General features: G+C 41.1%; 2 protein-coding genes across 3 annotated transcripts in view; both read right to left on the bottom strand.

The window, feature by feature from the left end:
* Positions 1 to 53: 53 nt before the first annotated feature.
* GlyP (glycogen phosphorylase) lies at positions 54 to 8,136 on the bottom strand. The gene is made up of 11 exons (XM_043422010.1): positions 7,732 to 8,136; positions 4,561 to 4,662; positions 4,149 to 4,463; positions 3,909 to 4,020; positions 3,491 to 3,810; positions 3,095 to 3,405; positions 2,764 to 2,878; positions 2,442 to 2,624; positions 1,989 to 2,336; positions 1,373 to 1,702; positions 54 to 1,186 (listed from the first exon to the last, which is right to left on the bottom strand). Exons 1-11 carry the CDS (start codon positions 7,972 to 7,974, stop codon positions 1,031 to 1,033), a joined length of 2,535 nt encoding a protein of 844 aa, XP_043277945.1. The 5' UTR covers positions 7,975 to 8,136; the 3' UTR covers positions 54 to 1,030.
* A 2,028-nt stretch (positions 8,137 to 10,164) lies between these two features.
* The window catches only part of LOC122412475 (reticulon-4-like), a 28,431-nt gene continuing 17,014 nt past the window's right edge, over positions 10,165 to 21,581 (bottom strand). The window contains exons 2-6 of one of the 2 annotated variants that reach the window (XM_043422011.1): positions 20,174 to 20,209; positions 12,833 to 13,040; positions 12,467 to 12,675; positions 12,275 to 12,380; positions 10,165 to 12,077 (exon numbers count right to left, since the gene is read on the bottom strand). In XM_043422011.1, the coding sequence (XP_043277946.1) occupies positions 12,023 to 12,077; positions 12,275 to 12,380; positions 12,467 to 12,675; positions 12,833 to 13,040; positions 20,174 to 20,209 (614 nt within the window). In that variant the 3' untranslated portion in view covers positions 10,165 to 12,022. The remainder of the gene's footprint in view (positions 12,078 to 12,274; positions 12,381 to 12,466; positions 12,676 to 12,832; positions 13,041 to 20,173; positions 20,210 to 21,581) is intronic. The other variant, XM_043422012.1, reaches the window with a different exon arrangement.

Here is a 21,581-nt window from a genome sequence, read left to right as displayed (position 1 = left end):
GATTCGAAACGTCGTTTAATCGTCACTACATCGAAGAATGAAAAATCGAACAGTTTATTGTTAAAAACAACTGATTTATTTATTTCTCATAATTAACGATCATAAAATGTTCTACAATCATGAAAACTGAATATACGGTGATAAGGTTCGAGTAGTATCAACAGCAAAACGAGACAGAGACACGCTAAAAGCTCAATTGAAAAATAAGCTAAATGTTGAATTTCAGTAGGCTTATCTACATACGAATTTACTCAATCGTGAATTTTTTGAAAAACTTATGTCTTCGTTTTATGATAAATAAGAGGAAATATTGACTGTGGTAACGGAGATTGTTGCTTGAGCTTCGTACAGAGGCTCGAATACTCGTTCGTTTATCTTTTCGTGTTAAAAAAATATATATATCGACATTTAATCCGCATAGGAGTTTGAGATTTCGTCAGTGAGCGCTCCTCGCTCATCGTTGAGGACTATGGACAATTCATTTTTTTCATAATCTCTGTTAGAGTTGGCAGTTTCATTGAGAAAAAAAAACACGATTGGTCAACAAATCCATCACAATGAAATATATGGACCCTTGCTCTCGGTGTAATATCGCATAATTATTTATAGGACTCTTGAATCAAACATCGTACATCTTGTAACAGCGTATTGCAAGATGAGAGTTCGAAGATCACAGATAGTGTGACCGAATTTCGCACTTAATAACGAATTTTCCATGCTTTCGAATGGTATTCTTAAAATATTATTCCATGACACTTCGTTACAGCCTCTTGTATTTTTTGTGCACGTGTACGAGTGTTTTTCCAGCAACGAAGATCACAAAACATTCGTTCCGAAGTGAATTTAGTTCTCGACTTCACCACGTTTTGAATGAAGAACAACATTACTGACGATCACAAAAGAAATTCAATTCGGAGTGAATTTTGTTCTCGACCTCACTGCGCTTTGGACGAATAACAATGAGAGCAAAGTCAACAATAAATAACCGATACTTTAGCGAGTATTTTTTTCGAGGTACCGCTTCTTTCGCTTAAATGTCACGAGGTTCGTGCGGGTCCGGAAGTGCCTGCCAGTTAGGCTCCGTGCCCCAAATCTCACGTGCGTATTCTTCGATCGTTCGATCCGATGAAAATTTACCGGACGAGGCGATGTTGTGAATCGCCATTTCAACCCATTTGGTTTCATCCTGCAAAAGAGAGAATTCACTGTCAGCAGAGTCACTCGATCTTTGTAGCTTGAACTTGCTATTTTGAGATTAATTTTTTTTTCATTTTCTGTTAACATTTACTTGACACGGTTTTCCTTTCTTCTCTTTAATTATAAAACGACGTTAGAATCGTTTTTTTTTTTCAATCATGAATCTGTGACTCACCTGATAAGTTTGACTGACGCGATCCTGAGTCTTGATGTAACTCTCGTAATCAGCGAGAAGGAAAAATCTATCCCATTTCATGAGAACGTCAACGATGTCCCTAAACTCATCGGGGTTATTGGGGCTGAAAAATCCTGCCTGGATCTGATCAATGCACTGTTTCGCTTCAGGCAATTTGTTGTAATAATCCCAGGCATTGTAGCCTCTCTTTTTCAGAGCCTCGACCTCGTCGACATTCATTCCGAAAATGAAGATGTTGTCGTTGCCCATTTCCTCTGCCATTTCGACGTTGGCACCGTCGAGTGTGCCAATTGTCAATGCACCGTTCAACTAAAATCATTATTTAATATTATTTTAGTTACAAATGTCACAACCAGTTTGAAAGTTTCGCAAAATTTCAACTCTCAGTCGTAATTCAACTCGGTAAGCGATTTCGAAACTAGCACCAAAAAATTGAGTATTTTGAAAATTAATTAACAGAAATGATAGCTTTGGAATGATAATTTATTTCGGTAAAGTTACTTGATAGGGAATTTAATGAAAAAAAGAAGATTTAATTATTCGCGTTGTTGTAATCAAAATTCAAGGAATTCGATCCTAGAAATTAAATTTTTACCATGAATTTCATGTTGCCAGTGCCGGAAGCTTCGGTACCGGCGGTTGAGATCTGTTCGCTGAGATCAGCAGCAGGAATAATTTTTTCGGCGAGGGTGACTCTGTAATTTTCGAGGAAAATCACTTTGAGCTTGTCACCAACGATAGGATCGTTGTTTACGACATTTCCAACGCTGCAGATCAATTTTATGATTTTCTTAGCCAGCAGATAACCAGGAGCAGCTTTTCCACCGATCATCACAGTTCTTGGAACGAAAGGTGCTGATGGATTTTGCTTTATTCTGTTGTACAACGTTATAATGTGCAGACAATTGAGCAGTTGACGTTTGTATTCGTGAATACGTTTAACCTGATGGAAAAATAAAAAAACAATAAAATATATACGACGATCGACAAATTTGCTAGAGTTCAAACATTTTCCAAAATCGTCATTCCGTTTTTGAACAAATCTGACCTGAATATCAAAGATCGACGCCGGATTGACTTTCACGCCGTATTCACTTTCGAGTAGTTCAGCGAGACGTAATTTATTCTCTTGCTTAACTTTGACGATGCTTCTCTGGAACGTCGGATCTTTGGCCCACTTTTTCAAAGCCTCAAGTTGTTCAAGATGGACGGTCCACTCACTTCCTATTTTCTATGGATGAAATAGATTATCAAAAAAAAAAAAAAACAGTGACAAAAAATCTGTCGGTTTCACGCAGTTATTTTAGAATGATTAGTCAAAAGATATCGAGTCAATTTTCGAAAACGTGGAAAATGAGTTAAAATCTTACTTCTTCGATGACGTCGGAGAGATTTGGATTGCACAACAGCAACCATCTCCTGGGAGTTATTCCGTTGGTTTTGTTTTGGAATCTCTCTGGATACATTTCATAGAAATCGTGGAATCTGCAATGCATCAATTCTCAATCATTAGCAACGACCCATGGAACAATTTGATTAAATCCTCACTCTAAATTCACTATTTTTCGATCGATTCAGATTTAAATTTAAAAACGTTCGTTCTAAATGGAATGTTAGCACGAGCCTCAGAGTTCTAGTATTTCGTGGTATTTTTTACGACGATTGCCTCTTCGAATATTTTGTATAATTCATGTTACGCACACGCTGTCCTTAAGAATTTCCGAGTGGATTCTAGCGACTCCGTTGATGGCGTGACTACCGACGATTGACAAATGTGCCATATTGATTCTCTTTTCGCCGTCTTCCTCGACGAGTGACATGCGTCTCAAGCGATCGAGATCGCCGGGATACTTCGCCCCAACTTCTTGGAGATGGAGGAAGTTGATGTGGTAAATAATTTGTAGATGTCTTGGCAGGATGCTCTCGAGCATGCTCGTCGGCCACCGTTCGAGGGCTTCGGGAAGGACGGTGTGGTTCGTGTACGCGCAGGTTCGGATCGTTATGTCCCAAGCCTGAAGAATGACAAAAAAATCATAAAACAATGATAGTTGGGAAAGAAATAGCAAACAAAGTGAAAGGAGGAAACATTTTTCGTACCTTTTCCCACGTCAAGCCCTCGACGTCGACGAGAATTCTCATGAGCTCGGGTATAGCGAGCGACGGATGAGTGTCGTTCAGTTGAATAGCAACTTTGTCAGGGAAAGCTTCAAAGTCCATTCTGTGATGATCGCGAGAGCCAAATTTGCTTGATTTATAACGTCTTATAATATCTTGCAAAGTCGCCGCAACCATAAAGTATTCTTGCTTCAGACGTAATTCTTTGCCCTCGAAAAAGTTGTCGTTTGGATACAAGACCCGGCTGATGTTCTCAGCCAAGTTTCTATCAAAAACTGCTTGGATATAATCACCGTCGTTGACTGAAAATGAAAAGTATAAATCGTCAGGGAAACCGGCGCTGCAAAGTTCATCAGGATGACACTGATTTTTTGTTAGTTCTTAACGCAGTGATACTTACAGAACTTCAGATCAAATTCAATCGGTGACTTGGCCGACCAGAGTCTCAGAGTGTTGACAACATTATTTTTGTATCCCGGAATGGGATTGTCGTACGGCATCGCGAACACGACCTGACACACGAATGAAATCGTGACTAAAAGCTCATTAATCACGAAACAAAAGCTGCTAGTAACATCTTTTTTTTTTACTCCAAACCGCACTGACCAACGAATATCTCGGTAAAAATACCGAGACGTACCTGCGTGTTCACCCATTTCTTGCCCTCCGGTGTATCAATCACGTGACCGTAGAAATTAACGGGCAGCATGAATTCCGGTCTCGCTTTTTCCCAGGGATTACCATACCTGAGCCAATCATCAGGCTCCTCGACTTGTTCGCCGTTCTTTATTTTTTGAGCGAAGATTCCATATTCGTAACGAATACCGTAGCCGTAAGCAGCCAAACCGAGGGTGGCCATGCTGTCCAGGAAACAAGCTGCCAAACGACCCAAACCACCGTTTCCTAAACCAGCATCTTCTTCCAATTCTTCCAGCTCTTCGATGTCTAGCCCCATCTACGAGATGATCCATTCATTGATTTTTATCGTTCAACAGCTAATCAAGGATCGAAAAATTGGATTGCTTTTTTGCCGATAATGATATTTTATTCACCTGATACATGGCCTCATCGCAAGCTCCTTGGATTCCCAAGTTGATCATTGTGTTCTGAAGCGATCTGCCCATGTAATACTCCAATGAAAGGTAGTAAACTCTCTGCAAAATGAATATTGAAATATTGAAAATTTTCAATTTTATCTAATCCAACGGATTCTATTTTAATCTGCGGAATCGTGATCTATGTTTTTTTGAGCAAAATCATTATTATTCTGTCCCGAATTCCGATTTCGAAATGGAAGCCATATTTTCACATTCCAAAAATTGGATTGCTGTGAAAAATAAAAAATTGCAGCGAGTGTCGACTCCGAAGGTTGATCTTTGGTGAAAGCACTTTCGTTGCTCGACTTTATAATTTCGATTCATTCCAATGCCTTCCTCTAAATAGGACGCTGTACAAATCGGACCAGACGTCGCCGAGAATGTCGTGGGAAAACTCGTTATTTGGAGTGACGTTGAATCGAAGTCGCAGCGACGGAAAGTCCGAGTGAGGATTAAGAGAACTTCTGAAATGATGAACTTGAAATCGAAAAAAATATACTTTTTGAAGAAACAGAATTCCTGTTGAACCCACAATGGTCAGTGAACAAAAAGGCTTTTCTGATTCCCCAGTTAAAGTTGTTCGCGACAACGAGAATACCAAATTCGCTCACATTTACCAAAATCTCCCGGTGTACGTTGATCAATTTTTTTTCAAGTTCAATGAAAAACTTATGAATCGGACTGTCGGAAATTATCTCATTGTAAATATTTTCAAGAATGAACCTACGAATAGTTCGCTCCCACCGAACTGCCATTGCGCAATAAATACTGATAAGAGGACGAATAAAAAATGTTCAGACCGTTCGAACGACGCAGAAGAGGAAGATTTTCACTTTCGAAAATGCTCAAAAGGTGAAGCCTTTTACTTTCAAGAGAGGCTCGCGTCTGCTGAGGAATTCTCGAGCCATGCCTTTTGTCAAAAGATTATTCTGCTGTCAGACGATTCTAATGTCAAAATTTTTATTCAGACGCAAGCTAGAAGATTGAGTATGCAGCTGTGGGCTTCCTGCGGGATACGTGGATAGCTCATCAAAGGCCTCACAAATTTTTCAATACTTTTGCTTAAGATGCTAAAAAGCGAAACTCATAAAAATGTACGTTTGCTGGCTCGTCGTAACAAATGGCCCATGCAAAAAATGTTACAATTATTGCATAAGCAGATCCTCCTTCCCGTCGATTTTCACCCCCGCGGGTTATTACCCTCGGAAAAGCGTTCTCGGAATTCGCATTATTTGATAATTCCCCGCCAGAGAGTCTTTAACTCGCCAATGGTTTTCTTGGCTCGGAGAAGCATCAATTTTCCGTGGATCCAACGACGAAATAATCATTTTACGAAAGAACGTGTCGTCAGACTTTTTCGTTCCGTGTGTGCGAGCCAAGACTCTCGAAAACTTTGGCAAAATTTCCAAAAATCATTGCTCAGCGGAGAAAAGATGAGGAAATACAAATATTCTGTAACTGGTTTTTTCGTTGTTTCCACACTCGTTACTGAAGCTCAATTTATTTGAGTAAAACCTCCTGATTCCGTGTGAAACAATCTTCGACGAAGCGAGCACAAAAATGAGATCGACCATGTTAGGGGCATATTTTTTCCTGTCGCGACCTCCTCCGAGAGTAACGCCTCGAATATAATTTTCCCAGCGTTCTTTTCTCTCCTCGAAAGAAAACCGAGGCGAGTTCGACAAAAATCTATTACCAGGCATTCCCGAAGGCGCTGCTATGGAGCCGAAAATATCTTCCAAGTGACGGCGGACATTGCAGCTCCGTTCAAACGAACTACACGTTTTTCAGTCGCTAGAAAATTCGTGTTGAAAGTCAATGTTATATGTCACAACGGAGTAACGATGCGCGATGTAACGGGCCAACGCGAAGAAGCTTCACGAATCATTAGAGTCGTTCTTGAAATAGAAGATCATCAACGGCATCGAGTTTAGTGTTTCGAGCCCTCTGACAATGAAATCGTTTGCAAAGCGTTATTCGAGCATTGTAAGACGGTTCATTCTCCGAGTGTTTGTTGTCTCGGATCCACTCGTTGTGTCTCGTGTATTTGAGCGACAAGTTATTAGTTGAGAAATTACGTCGCGCGAGTGTTGTATCAGTTGGTGATAATACAATTAAAAGACAGCAGCGACCTCGAACAAAATCTGTGATCTTCGACCTCGAACAAAATGTCCAGAGGATCGAATGGCTCACGAGCCATTCGAACCTCCAACGCTTCTATATGCACTTGTTTTCAACGATAATACTCTAGGCAGTTCGCTCAGTTTATTTATATAATCGAGAAGAGACTCTCGTCGCCGCATTTTATTCGTGCGATCAAATGAAATAATTAAAGAAATAAACGAAGCGTTCACTCGAGCCGTGTGTGGCAGCGATGCGCACAAACTTCTCAATTTGCTGAATTATTCTTGACGACATTCTGGAAAGCTTCGTTGTTGGAGATTGTCAAAAATATTCGTTCTTCGTACAATAATTTATTTACTTTGCGTCCAAACGGTCGCAAAGAGATCAACCTCTGATCCGATGCTCCACTGTAATGATAGTTTATTAAAAAAACGCGCTCTTTGTGCTTGTGAACTTTTCCGGAAAGATTGTGTCAGCTGCAATTATAATAATGAAACGTTGTAATAATAGATAAAAAGAATTGATGTCATGGATCGTAGAGCGATACAATGCCGCGATGTATTCTCTCTGTTCTATTTAAAGTGAGTTGATACGAGTACAAAAAGTGGTGGAAGGAGAAACAACACGATTGGTTTACCGGTTTACCGGCAACACGCGGGAAAAGTCACTCGTCATCCAGCATTTATTCGAAAAAATATTGTTGTTGATTGAGGTTTATCGACGTAGATGAGTCGAATGGAATAAATTTTTGGTTTTGTAAGTAAGGTAAGAGAGCTGCTGGCTAAGAAACGAATGATCTTTCAGACTTTTCGTGCCTTTGAAGTATGTGGGCCAAGGTCATTGGCCCACCCTTACGAAAATGGGTGTGAAGTTTGGCGAGGGCGTTGTTTTCCATCGACTTTGGGTTCTTTCTCGTTTTCCACGATAACTAGGGACCGATTGAACTTGGAATGTTCATTTTGACGTTGAAGATATTCTGATTGCATTAACGGTTGAACTCACCTTGGGATCCTTTTCGTAATAATACTGCTGAGTACGAATCCATCTCGAAACAAGACTGTCCTTGACGCTGTGTGCCAGAGCGAAATAATAATCTCTGCTGGTGGCAACGTTACGATCTTTCACGAGGGTATAGTGGAGATGTCGGTTGAAGGTTTTTTTGAAATTCGATACGTTAGCAACGTCAACGATGCCGCGTACCGAGATCTGCTTCCTCTTCTCAGAATCGGCGTCTTTCGAAGACATTTTTCACCTTTTTTGCAAACTTCAAACCTCCAATAAATCGTTTACCTGTGTTGTTTTCGTGATTTTCAATCTAGTTTTACCGCTCGAGTTACACAACAGTTGACGCTCGAAGTTCGAGAGTGCGACTGGCGCGGAGCTGGACGCAACGTCGTCGACAGGCCGCGAGACGTATCCCAACTTACGACGAACGATACGACGGTCACCTTGCCCCAAGGTTGCGCATGCGCTTTTCTCATCGCTCTCCTCTTCATCAACTCGGCGAGGAAAAAAAAATCCCCATTCGGCCAATCAACGGAGCATCAAACTCCCTGTTCTTTCTCGCGATGCTTAATCTTCGTCGGGGAGCATAGATAAGAAAAATTTTCGTCCGAGGCCCGCTCATTGGTGCTCGTAGCCCTGAAATTATGCCTCTCGACACCTCGCAACTAATTCAACCGATGAAATTTATTTTCGGGACTGTACTTCGCGTACATTCGACTCCGAAGATGTGTCACTTGGCGAGTGCGAGAGAGAGAAACTGCAAAAATGGTTGCACGCTTTACCCGGACACCCTTGATTTTTTGTGAAAAATAAAGGTTACACCTTGTTCTCTGATAAAATGAGAATGGCCTGTAACTCATATTTTCTTTCAAATTTCATCAAGCTACTCGAAATAAACCGTGCAGCAGGATTGTTACCGACTGAACAACTGATAGATCACGTTAAGGCCGACTCGCGTGAATCCTCAAAGGGCCAGTTCAATCCCAATTTCTGATATTACTCGCTCAATCTTATTATTTCCATAAAAACGAAGAATTACGTCGTATTTTATGACGGAATGAGATCAACGTAAACTTCGAACATTTTGCAACATTCAATTTTGTCCAGAGAAATTGTAAGGATTTTTACCGACGGAACGGCTGATGGATCGTCCCAAGCTCTCCTTTCTCGCATCAGCTGCACCGTCCATTCATTGTCTATAGAGTAATGAATCGTCCTTTAAAGTCGTGACCATAAATAATCATTAGTTTGCTCCGAGATGCGGCACGTTACGCCGGTCGTTCCAGGGGTCAATATTCAACGAGAGATTCTTTCATTGCCAATTCTTCCTTTACTGTCAAATTGTTCAATCCACATGGGGGGGGGCATGATATATTGAATGATTTTTATTCTGGTGAAAAACATTTGAGCATGGAAATATTTGAATGCGATAGATGATACTCGATTATTATTCTCAATGAATAAACATTTTCGATTATCTTTCTGGCTGCAGCTCACGAAATTTTTTTATCCGCTCTTTTTTTTGTGACTAATCCAAATACTACTCTGCCAATCGTTTGATATTCAATCTTCGCTAATCAACGCATTCACAACAATTGTTTGTTGTCGAATAAAAATCTTTCCCTTAACTAGGATCGCGAGATTCGCTATCGACGATTCCTGATCACGAAACAACTGCAGAATGACTTGAAAAGAAGTATTAACACCTGGTCGTGAGATCGGAAAATAAAATTGGCTAAAATTTTGCTTATCCGGGTCCACTATAATGTGACTAAATGTCATTAAAATTGAAAGAAACGAAGCTTCGTTCACTGCCGATTACTTACGTCAACATTGAAACCACCGCGAGTCAAATGCGACAAAAATGATTAGAAAAGAACAATTAGGATTGATGATCACAGGATAAGAAGGGGCGTGCCAGGCAATTCAACAACTTCTCTCTTCCTTTTCCCGAAAACTCCTGAAAAAAACTCCCGGAACGAGTTTCTTTGCTCTGCACACAAGATTGAAAATTCTTATTCCATGCCAGTGAATCGGATCATTGCACATTTTTCAATGATTCGTTATTTGGATGAATCAGAATGTTTTTTTTTTATGAAAACTAATTAATTTGGTTCGCTAAACCCGAAATAGTTGGATCGATGAAAGGTTTTTACAGTACAGTGCATCTTTCTGTTACATCACTTTCCAAATGTATACAAGAAAGTTTGAAAGCGAAGGGTTTGCCCAATCTCGAGTACAGAAACACTGGACGCCTTGCGTCGGCCATTTGAAAATTGTCTTTTCAATACTCACGAGTGAGATCGTTGCACATTGTGTTTGCTCACGACGAGTACCATAAAATCTTGAAAACGAGTCCGGTTGATTGGACGATGTAAAAAGGTGTGATTACCGTCTGCAAACCTCGAATTCTCGAATATAATGTCGGTGTTGTTTTTCTTTTGTATTTTTATTTATAAATTAATCGTGCGGATGCAGATGCAATAATGAAAACGTCAATAAGCGGGTACGCGTAGTATTACAATTCTCATTCTCAACACGTTTTAGCCATCGTCCTCATAAAAACACGTGGTTCGATAATAATTCATATAGATATATAGAGATATCGTGATATAATATAAAGTTGCATCTTCACCAAATAGCATTTCTAACGTGTTTCCCAAACCGTTTTACCATCCGAGTTTATTCATTCTTGCTTCTTTTTTTCTTTCGGTTATTCCTCGTGAGTGTATGTGTGTGTGTTCGTTTCTTTTTTTTGTTATTATATAATTCAGACGTTTGTTTTACAATATATTACGTGTATAATTACAATAATATAATAGTAGAGATGATATTTCGCAATTCTCAACATGATTAAGTGTCCGATACAATATATTCGTTCGTATATTCCCTTTTCTTTATTCTTTTTTCTATTTCTTTTCATATTTTTTTTTGTCAACTTAACTTTTGTTTTCTTTACTCATTTAATCTTTAATCGCGTCAACAACGAAAAACAAAAAAACAAAAAAAAAAAACACGCCGATGATCGCTGCACGTTTATGCTATATTAATATCTTAAAAAACTAAAGATAAAAAAAGAAACAATATCGTCAAGCGCATTATTAGATGGTTTTTTATCTATAGGTTCTCTTACGGCTCAACACAGCACATATATAATGTTATACTCTTCGCACGCTCAAGCTTTTTCGTCTTTTCTACGACTTTTTTTATCTTCGTCACATAGCCAATCGTTTATTTTTCTTCGTTTTCTTCTGTTTTTGTTTTTTTTTTTGTTTGTTTTATTTTTTATTCTACATTACGTGCAAACTCACAACAACGAACGTAACGAAAGCTTACCTCCGCTGCATAGAAAAATTGTGAATTTTCCTCATTTACGATTAATACGAACGGAAATGTTCGTTTTGTATTTTTTTTTTTTTCGATTTTCTGTTAAATTTATTTGTTTTTTCTGAATGATGTCTCGAGTGATCGTCATGAGACAATGCGGCGAATCGAGTGATTATAACTCTAATACTTATGGATATTCAAGTTTTGTGTTTGTTACTTTTTCATCTCCTTTCGGTTGTTCTTCTTTTACTTTCTCGCTTTTTTATTTGATCTCTCGAAGGACGGGTGTTGGCGACGATTTTTTTAGCGGAGCCGGTGAAGGAGCGGACAAATTGATGGGTTAGGAAAACTCTCGCGGGGAGATGTTTCGTGAGTGTTATCTCGGTGCTTTTTGCTCTCCTTTCGCGAGGTAAATCTCGAGAAATTTTCGAAAAAGGAAAACGAAAATTTGCAAGTCCTACCTCGGACAGGAGCCTCCCCATTGCACTGTAAATATTACATCATCGTATCGTAATACCGAACAATTAATTAATCTCTAAAAATGATCATTTTTCCACCTTTTTTCCTTCTTTTCGTTCTTTTTTTTTTTTTTTGAGAGCATGTTCTGAACTCCTGCTCTTGAATATCTTTTTCGTCATCTCATCGGTCCTCCACATTTTCATTCGTTTCGTTTCAGCCTCCCGATCAACGGGGAGTGGTCTCTTACTCGACATATGAAACTCGTTCGAAATAACGACGCTCCACGCTCTCTATCGATCTCTAAAGTCTTCTCGTTCCCGTTTTTCTCTTTATTTGTTTGTTTTTTCTCAAAGATTCATACAGAAATTTATTAATTTCGTACGATCTCTCTGCACTCTTCGCTACATTCGTCTCGTTAATATCAATCCATTCTCTTCCTCCCTCACTCCCTCTCGTACTCTTCAATTACAGTCGAAAATGATCGCTCGATCTTAGATTAACCTTACTCCTCCTTCGTCGGCTCGGATTTCTTGCCGAGAGGAATGGCTGCCTTTACTCTGCGAACGAAAAAAGATCTCGTCATGTTTCATTTGCTACCTCGAGAAAAAGCGATTTGAAATTTTTCTCGTGCAAAATTTGTACAAACCCATCGGTTTTTTGACAGAATCGTATAAAGAACTTTTTAACAGAAGACAGTAAATTTGTATTTTGTAAAAATTGTTTGCATCTTCATTGAATTTTTCTGATGACTCACTTGGCTGTAAGCTCGTTGATTTTGCCATGGACGAGGGCAAAGTTCTGGTCGATTTGCGCCTTGTTCGTCTCGTAAACTTTGGGAAGGGTGAAAAGCGCGACCACTCCTGAGGACAAATGTTTCATGGTTGTTTAATCGGTACACAGTAAACGTATAAAATTCGTACGAGAAATCCGAGAATACTCGACTCACCAATGATTATGAGGGTCATTCCGTTGAACCAAGAACCGAGATAAGTGAAGGTCCACAGAACGACACCGAATTTGAGCGAATCGATGAAATCTTCGACGAGGAAGAGTCGACGTAATTCAGCAACAGCCGCGTTGGCGTGCGCGACAGCGACGTCAGCAACTTCGTGCACCTTCTCAGCCGGTAGCGTCAAATCTACCTCAAGAATGTCTCTGGAAATGTCAATAAAAACATACAATTTTGCCCCATTAAAGAACCGACGTTGTGAAACGTCGTGTTCTTTCAATCGCTCGTCAAAAAAAAAATCACATGAAATCGGGTCAAATCAAAGATTAAGAGAAACCCACAAGTTCCAACGAAAATACTCACTTGAACGGATGTCCGTCAGACGTTTTTTGAACGGCCTGCATGAAAGTCTTGTACACGCGGAAGCCCACGGTTCCACATAACGTGAGAAGCGACAGATACGCAAAAACGCTGATCAGACTGAAATAGGCCAGCGACAAAAGTACACCGAGCACCGCACCAAAGACGACTCCAGTCTTTTCCGGTTGACGCCAATAGATTAACGCAGCCACTGTAACCAAATTAACGAGCTCGTTAACACAAATGGAATTCATAATCAAAGTGGAACTGAGTTTCACATCGATTGCCTGAGCATGATCGATCATTTTCTCAAACTTTTACGAAACATGAGCCTCGACTAGCATCAAATTTGGAAATGGTCCCAATGTTTCGTCACACCGCTCGATCGATATTTCGATCACGCGAGCTCAGCTCCGAAACAAAGCGATCGAAAAACCTAGCGGTTCGTTATAAATTTCCGTTACTCGAACCCCTATCAGGAATCGTATCCGGAAACGTTCGGTTCCTAAAAAGACTCTCGGGGGCCCTAAAAACTGCAAAATCACGAGCTTCGTATCAGGCAGGTCGCGATATTGATATTCTGTGTCAATATATGAAAGCGAATGTTTACACGTACGAAACGCAAACAGCTGAGCGTACAAATGACACTTTGGAAAAAAGCGTGTCTCATGCCAAAATTATTTGTTTTTATTGCCACTGACAGATGTTTTCAATAATGAGGATAATTATTGGAAGAAATTGCTCATTCTTGTGCTAAGGTTACCGAATCTTTCATTTTTCGCGATCATTCGGGCGGAATGGCATTTTTGTGCCATCAAGAACTCTGCGTTTTGTCAGAAAACATTTTTATTCTCGTTCCTTTCCTTTTGAATCGCTTTCGGGCTTAATAGCAGCGGGAACGTCGCTTTCCGAGTGTCCTTTCGGTCGTTAAGAAAAATATTAGTATCGACGGTTAAACGTTTCTTTCCGTCACTCTGCTTCCTTGAAGATTGTGATCAATCAGCCATTTGACATTTTTGTAGCTGCTTTTAAGCACTGGGTTGAAAAAATTTGACTTTTTTCGACAAGGCGTCCAATCGAATCGACTTTCTGCCTTCACTGTTGCCTTTTTTTATCGAATATTTTTATCGAGGCTACGGAAACGGAAAGAGCATCGTTTGAAGCGAAAAATGAAAGTTGGATCAAAGTTAAGTTGATGGTATTCGCGTTACTACGGTCCCCTCGTTCGAGAGTTTAAGTTTAAGAGGGATCGAAGAGAGTAAGATTGAGAGAGTACGGGCCCTCGATATTCGTCCGTATATGCAAAGATATGTGTGAAAAGGGAACGACTAGTGGGAGCGTTGGGTGGCACCAACGAGTCAGAGAAAAAAAAGGGAAAAACGAGAGAGAAATGGATGACGGTCGCAGCACTTGTGGAGCATCTTATCCACCGAAACGATGGCGTGGCGAGGATGCCGACTGCCCTTGAACGAATCGTCAGCCACGAGCTGCACTCGTTTCTCAAAAGCATCGAAATTATAAAATTCATCATGAAAAGCATAAAACTCAACAAAACATATTGCTGCATCGAAGATAAATAAATGGACGGACTCGACGACGGTATTCGTCGTTTCCGAACTTCGAAAAATTTTCAAAATACAAGTCAAAGATCAAATCTCATTGTTAGAAGCCATGAGAGTCGATAAAAAGGAACAAAAGTGATAAAAAAATCAAATACTAGTTTGAAAGAAGAAATGTTTGAGTTCATAAGCCGTAAATTCACAGATAAGAACTCGGTTATCCGGCGTGTTATATTTTTTCTTCGTCAACGAGTACAAAATATGACTTCTTAAAAGAAACGCATTTATCGAATGTTAATAAATAAGATGTTCTCAGTCTTTTATTAAAAAATCTTAAGCACGTCGGAACGAGCCATTCGACGGGGACAAAGCGTAGAAAAATCCCTCCGAGGGATCGAGTTCGTTGTACGTTGGTTTTCCGAATAGCTCCAAAACATGGGAATGTTCGAAAAAAAAAAAACAATGAATATTGGTAGCAAATTTGCTGCCAATATTCATTATTTTTCGAGTTGGCGAAACCCACGTGTGGATTGGTTGCTGCGGGGCAACCATATGTTCGAGTCGGTTCGAGCGTGGTTGACACACGAGGCTTACGACCGGGAGTAGCCCCAGCGAAGGAGCGAAGGAGCGACGAATAAATGAGGAAAAAAGATGAAAAGTGAGGAGAGAATCTATGCTGAGAAGTCGATTGAAATGGTGACAAACTCACCGGGTCCTCTTTCAGGAAGTTCGTCCTCGGCCGACCTCCTGTTTGAGTTTTTACGCACCATATTTAAACTTTGTGTCTCTCCTCTTAACGTACGAAAATTTGATTGAAAGGCTCTCTTGTTGTATCGTGAATTCGGGTGAGTGAACGAGAATTCGTACCGACGAGAGCGACGCTATGAGCGCGACTGAATCTTCAAGAAACGAGGCACTCTGCCCGGAGAGAGAAAGAGCCGCGAACCTTCGTGCACGTATGCGTTTGCTCACGTGTGCCTGTGTATGTGCCATGCGCGCGATACCGGTGGAAGCGCGGCTCGGTGTATTGGAGAGACGATTCGAACGAGCCGCTTCAAAAGAGAATGAGGAAGAGGGAGGAAAACCTGAAAGACCGGCGAGGCTTCGAGAGACTAAAGAAATCGTATAGAGCCAAGTGGAGGCCAATGGCAGTGTAACGGTGTTGTCGCGCAGCCTGTCCATACGCCATAAGAAAAGACGCCAGCATAATCTTTGTTTTCCTTTTTTTATACCGTTTTTTCCAGAATCTCTCATTAATAGAATGCAACCGATGCTCATTCCAGGACGAAGTAAATAAACTCAACTTTCGTTAAAACTGAGACACGAAATATTAAAAGCTGGACAAAAGAAACTCGGAATTCGATCCGCAGGTGAATCGACGACCGGACGAATGCATGCGAAATATATTCCATTGACTAATTCGTATTGGTCGCGATACTTCATTCATAAAAAACGTTTTGACTACGAGGGATCAAAGTGTTTGTACAATCTCGTGGCTCGATACGCAATGACATTTGTAAATTCGTCAACGCGAATTTTAAATAAATTAAAACGTGAAAGATAAACAACAATTTACCAAAAGAATTATGCTCAGTCGCGGTTCCACTATAATTATACTTATCGTTATTGAAATTAGACGTTTTCCTGAATTCTTTTGTTCCGTGAAATGCAAGATGATATTATGGACGAGTGAGTCAAATTTTTGGAAATTATTCGAACTTGCCACAGTGAATTTGATCATTTTCAATGAGATTTCATTTTTGTACGAATGAAGCTTCATTTCGAGAAATTAGGAAAATTGAAAATTCGTTTGAGCATGAGATTTGGGAGGATTTTCAGAGGGGCGGGAATCGAGGGACGTACGAATTGTAACAGCGTGGCCAATAAATGATTGCAACTTGGGTCTGAACGACGGTAGAGGCAGCAGCTATGTGAATCGTCAGTCGGGTTGGCGCCACGCGTATGCGAGACTTCCACGCCGAGGTCACGTGACCGACAGAAAACACGTAGACGATTGCATTTCGCCGGAGCTCGATTTTAAAAAATTCGCTTCATCAATCGGGGTGTTGAGGAGGCGAGCACAGCTGACGTCGATTCCACGCTTTTGCATTCGTAAAAATAATATTTTCAAACAATATTTTCGAGTCGGTTTTCGGTGTGATTGTAACTCAGAATAAGCCATCCTTCAACTGCACCATCAGCTGAGTCTACAAAATTCATATTGACACCTTTGCTTGACAGGCTCTCGACCTTAACGATCGTGGGTAAGTCCGCCGCCCCGATGATAAAAACGGTGGCTCGATTGCTCGTGATCAACCACGATGATAATCTTGGAAATCTGTTTTTTTTTCTTTGATGCACAAAGTTTCATTGTGAACGAAATTCCCAGCCGAAATTCGAAGATTCTTACAGCCAGTGAAACTTTTTACTACTACTTTTTGAAATTTGGAAACTATTTCAACAAGCTTTGTTGGAAAATGAACGACTCGAAGGCGTGCGAGTTGGATTTTCCCATAGCTTTTTCATTTATTCTCAACAGTTTTATTTCCAAGCGAGCAAAAACTACTTTCATCATCACATTTCCCAACTTTCGTTCAAGACCGAAAAATTCCAAGTCAAAAACACTGTACAAACGCAAGAAAAACGAGCGACTCGCAGATTATTTTGTTTCGAGCTTGCAGGGCATGCACTCGCCGTATAGCTGCAAGTTTTATCGATTGGTTGGTGGACAGCGAGGGATGTGAGCACCGCTCCCTCTTACAGTACATCGAACGTCGTAATCGCACACGCGAGCGTATAAGCAACACGGCGAGTTTGTGAATGAGAAAGAGCGTAAGTGCCGTGGGTTTATATCGAAAATAACGTCATTTGCGTCTTTCCCATGCTCAGTGGTTGATTCATTCGCTTCGCAGCAACCGTATTACGCATTTATTGTCCGATTCTCGAAAGGCTGTATTGACAAGGCAGAAACACTGTTCAGTCAGGGCTTTTCGACTTGAAGAACCTGCATTGCGGACTCCCAGACGATTTCCCATTGTCTGACGCCTTGTCTGAACCCACAATATTATTGTACAGTTGCGAAAATATTTCATAGCGTGATTGTACTGTCCGCTATCTTTAGACGCTAAACTCGGTTATGAATACTTAGAAAGACACGAGTATGACCAGGATCGCGATCGACCAAACCACAAATATTTTTCGCACACGTTTCGATTTACAATATTGTAATCGAGTTGGCAATTCGTCCGTGATATAGTCAACGGATAATCGATTATTTTGTTTCATTGAAAGCCCTTCATCATTAATTTTCTTCCAATAAACTTTCTTTGCATCTTTATGATTTTTTGCTTTCCTGAACCCATGGAACTATTTTGGAAAAGTCTTATGAAGATTCTCTCTGTTATTGAAAAAGTTTGAACAGCCTTGAGTAGAAGGCGACTTGATCGGTGGATGAGGACATGGAAAAATTTGCCTCACCAGACGGGAGGAAGGAAATTTTTCTTGTTTTTTATGAAAATTCATCGAATAAATTTGAAACATTAGTTCGTAATGTTTGGAGCTTGATGAGATGGCACAATTTGAATAAATTGATCGAATTTAATTCCGGAGCTCTTGATTCGAGTCAAATAATCGGGGAAAATCGTCAGAAAGTTTTCTGCGGATGATTATTTCAAGTTGGAATAATTGAATGGATCGAATATCGAATAAAATACAGGTGACACGAGTGATAAACGAAAGACAACAATAATGAGTGGAGCCAAAGTATGCGAGGGGGAAGAGATAAAGGTATAAAGAGGAGAGAAGAGCTCGTGAGCATTTTACGTAATGGTCAGCCCGCCTTTCGCTTCCCCCAAAAATAAACGGAGCGCAGATTAGCGAGATTCGATAGTCTGAAATTGTATAAAATCGAATAGATGTCGAGGCTATTTATCGGATTGTCTTCTCGTGGGTCACGCACGAGTCTCCGATCTTGCGAGTGGTGCTGCGTCAATCGAGTATCGCCGAGAGGCTTTCGTTCGGTCCAGCGGCAACGAAATCTCCCTCTCCAAACGCGTTCGCCCCTACCACGTTTTTGTAAATACAAATATAGCTGCGCTCTCCGGTACATGGAGCGAAGCGTGTACTTACATTCATCTCTGGTAAAGGCCATTTTTAATGTTGATTTCCTCGCTGAACGTGGTGAAAAAGTGCCCTCAGTTCGCTCTGCCTCGCGGAGGTTTTCAAGCGTCGAAGAACAAAGTACAAAACTTCACAATAACTCACAGCAAGAACAACAATCGGGGAGGGCGGGGGGAGGGGAACCGCGGTCTAACGCTGGTTCGAGGAATTTTTCGATAATTACAACGTCACGGGGTCCCGACGATTAGAAAAACCGTCATTTATGTAATATCGATTTGTTTGAATTGGCGTCACGTTCTTAGTGCACGGAGCTCGATCCAGAAGAAGTAAAATAGAGAAGACGCGGTTCTTGAGGGCCACTTGGCCGAGAAGGAACTGGCCCGACACGAAACCGAAAATCCCGAGACGTTGGCAGCCAACCAGCTAAACCAACCTGGCTCGGCGTTATATTTAGTTTATCCGAGCTACCGACCGAACTCTCGTTTCCTTCTCACTCTCCCCCCGCCCCGCCCTTCGCTCGCGCTCTTTTTCTCTTGTTTCTCTCCTCGCCTCCTGTTCGTTATTCTCTTTGCAAAAGGTATCCGCGTTTCCCCGGCTCCCCGGAGATCCGACGCTGACCCGAGTGTCGTTGGACGCCCCCACCGAACCCGATGTCGTCAAAATGGTAATCTTGTCGCTTTCCTTACACGGTGCAGACGCCAATGGGAAAAATAACCGTAAGCCCGAACCCTGCCGGTACCTCCCCGGACGTACCGGCAGCCCCTCGGCTCTAGCCCGCTGCTGCTGCTGTAGCCAAACGTCTGAGAAGATTGAGGCCTTGAATCTTTTACAAAACAACGCGCGTCGGGGCTTCCCACTTTCTCCATCACTCCCAGGTACGATCCCTAGAAAAGGGATGCCGAACCCTACCGAAGCGGAGACTTATTCGGTTCGAAACTTTGGTCCTCGTATCCAAATATCTTTATCGAGGCTCCTCACTTTTTCGGGCCCGAAAAATACTCAATATTCGACTCTCGTTACTACGAACAGTTACCAAATTCGACTTTTCTTCTGCTTCCGAATGCTACCAAATTCAGGAGGTTTCAATTCATTTCTCCCGACGACATCAGCTCTCAATCGACGCAATTCGATTTCGATGAAATTTTAATGAAACGACTAAATGCTGTAGATCAAGAGATGAATCATTTTTTCCTTCGTCGGCAAAAGTAATTTTTCATCCTACAGTTTTTTGGCCAAAAATCTTGAGACAGAACTGAGCAGTTTGGAAAGCCAACTTTTAGCGTGCGATCGTTCGGTTATTTGTTCGAAGGGAAGAAAAAAAATCGTAGATTAAGCGCAAATAGGAGGGCGGAAAATTTTGGCAGTTCGTACGAAAGCCTTTCCTCGGAGTGGCAAATAACTGATAGCCGTGGTCAATAACCTCGACAGAGTGAGTCATTTCGGACCTTGCTCTCGTAGTAGCATTGTACGTAATCTGCTATCGAGTCTTCTTAACCAATAAACACTGGGGAGTTAATAACTCACTCGTTCTATGACCTACCCCACTACCATGCATCAAAACTGTGCGGATGCAGTCGTTTTTCAACGCGCTATTTATTAAGGTAATCTACAAACAAGAACGTTCTACACAGTGGCCAAAAAAAGTAACAGCTTTTTTCTCTCTTACCTTTCGGGTTCAGTCTTTCCGGGTTAAACCATGCGTCTGTGAACAATACAACGTAGAAAGTTAATATCTAAAATCCATCACCATAAAAGCTTCAGAGTTTTGTAGAAAAATAGATAGTCGACGAGAAATAGAGCCCCAATTATCCGGAGCTCCAGATCGAATTTTCCGACGCATCGAAATGCTCGTGGAATAACAAGAATTATATAAAACGGCTCTTGGAAAAATGGTTGCTTTATTTCTCGTCTTTTAAAGCCTCGTGAAATGGCGTAGTGTGAAGTGAGAACTGGAAAAAATAGGTCAGAAAGCTTCCTGCGGTAGAGATTATTTCGCGGTATGCCCCGGAATTTTACTACTCGAATTCCACTCGAGACGGATGCCCGGAAGGGATTTTTTCATCTTGGTATTTAAGAGAATTTGGATGAACGAATTTTCATGAAATTTAGAGAAAACATTCCAGCCATGAATTCAGCTGCAACTCCGACGCCCGATCGACATTGCGTCCGATCATTCCAACGGCCGATTTAACACCGGTCAGGAATGCATGAGATTTTCAAGAGGTCAAACCGATTAAGCAATTGCGTCTTGAAACTCGTAGTTATAAGTGCGAGGAAAGGCTAGACGCGGTCGTTACAAAAGTATGTGCCTGCGAAATAATTTGGCTTCGAACACCTCCGAAGACTTAGCTCCAAACTTAGCTCTCGAACAATTAGCATCGAGCTGCTGTTAATTAAAGAAACTTGTCCGTCGGTCTTCGACGGCTTAATAAACGACTCGACCATTATTTCCGCAACCGAGCCAATCTCTCGATTTATCATTGTAGTCGACTTTTTTCATTCTTTTGGTACAAGGAGCATTGAGAAAACGAACCGCTGAAAGTGGAGTTGAACATTTTTGTGCCGGAAACGACATGCCACGTGACTACAAAAAATAATTTCATTCCCTTCGTTCGCATCGGTTAGTTTATCAGCATGAATGTTAACTCGGAGGATTTATGTAGACGAAGAAAAGCCATGAAGGAACATTGATACGCCTGGAAAAAGCAAATTTTGTTACAGCACTTGGAAGTCCCTCGACCGAATCTTCGAGCCATGAAAAATGGTTTTCAGTCGCTCTTTTTCGTCGCTGCCCTCCTGCTGCGATACAATAATATCGGATTAATTGTATCGAAGGACGGAGGTGGCAAAGTAAATTGCGTCGTGAACCGTGAATGGGTCTCGCACAGGCAACGATGATTATTGTTCTTGTATCAGCGGCTATTATTAGTTGAGCCATAAGAGGAACTGCGAGTCACGGTGCATCGTGTATAGAAATAATGAACATTCCACGCGCGAAGCGAGCCGCACGCCTACGTCGAATATAAAGGAGGGTAAATAATATCGAAAAAAAACTTCGACTTTTGAGGAGAACT

The sequence above is a fragment of the Venturia canescens genome, chromosome 6 (genome assembly GCF_019457755.1).
Source record: "Venturia canescens isolate UGA chromosome 6, ASM1945775v1, whole genome shotgun sequence".
In the NCBI taxonomy this organism is placed as follows: domain Eukaryota; kingdom Metazoa; phylum Arthropoda; class Insecta; order Hymenoptera; family Ichneumonidae; genus Venturia; species Venturia canescens.
The sequence above is the reverse complement of the archived record's forward strand: the minus strand, read 5'-3'. Positions and strand labels throughout refer to the sequence as shown.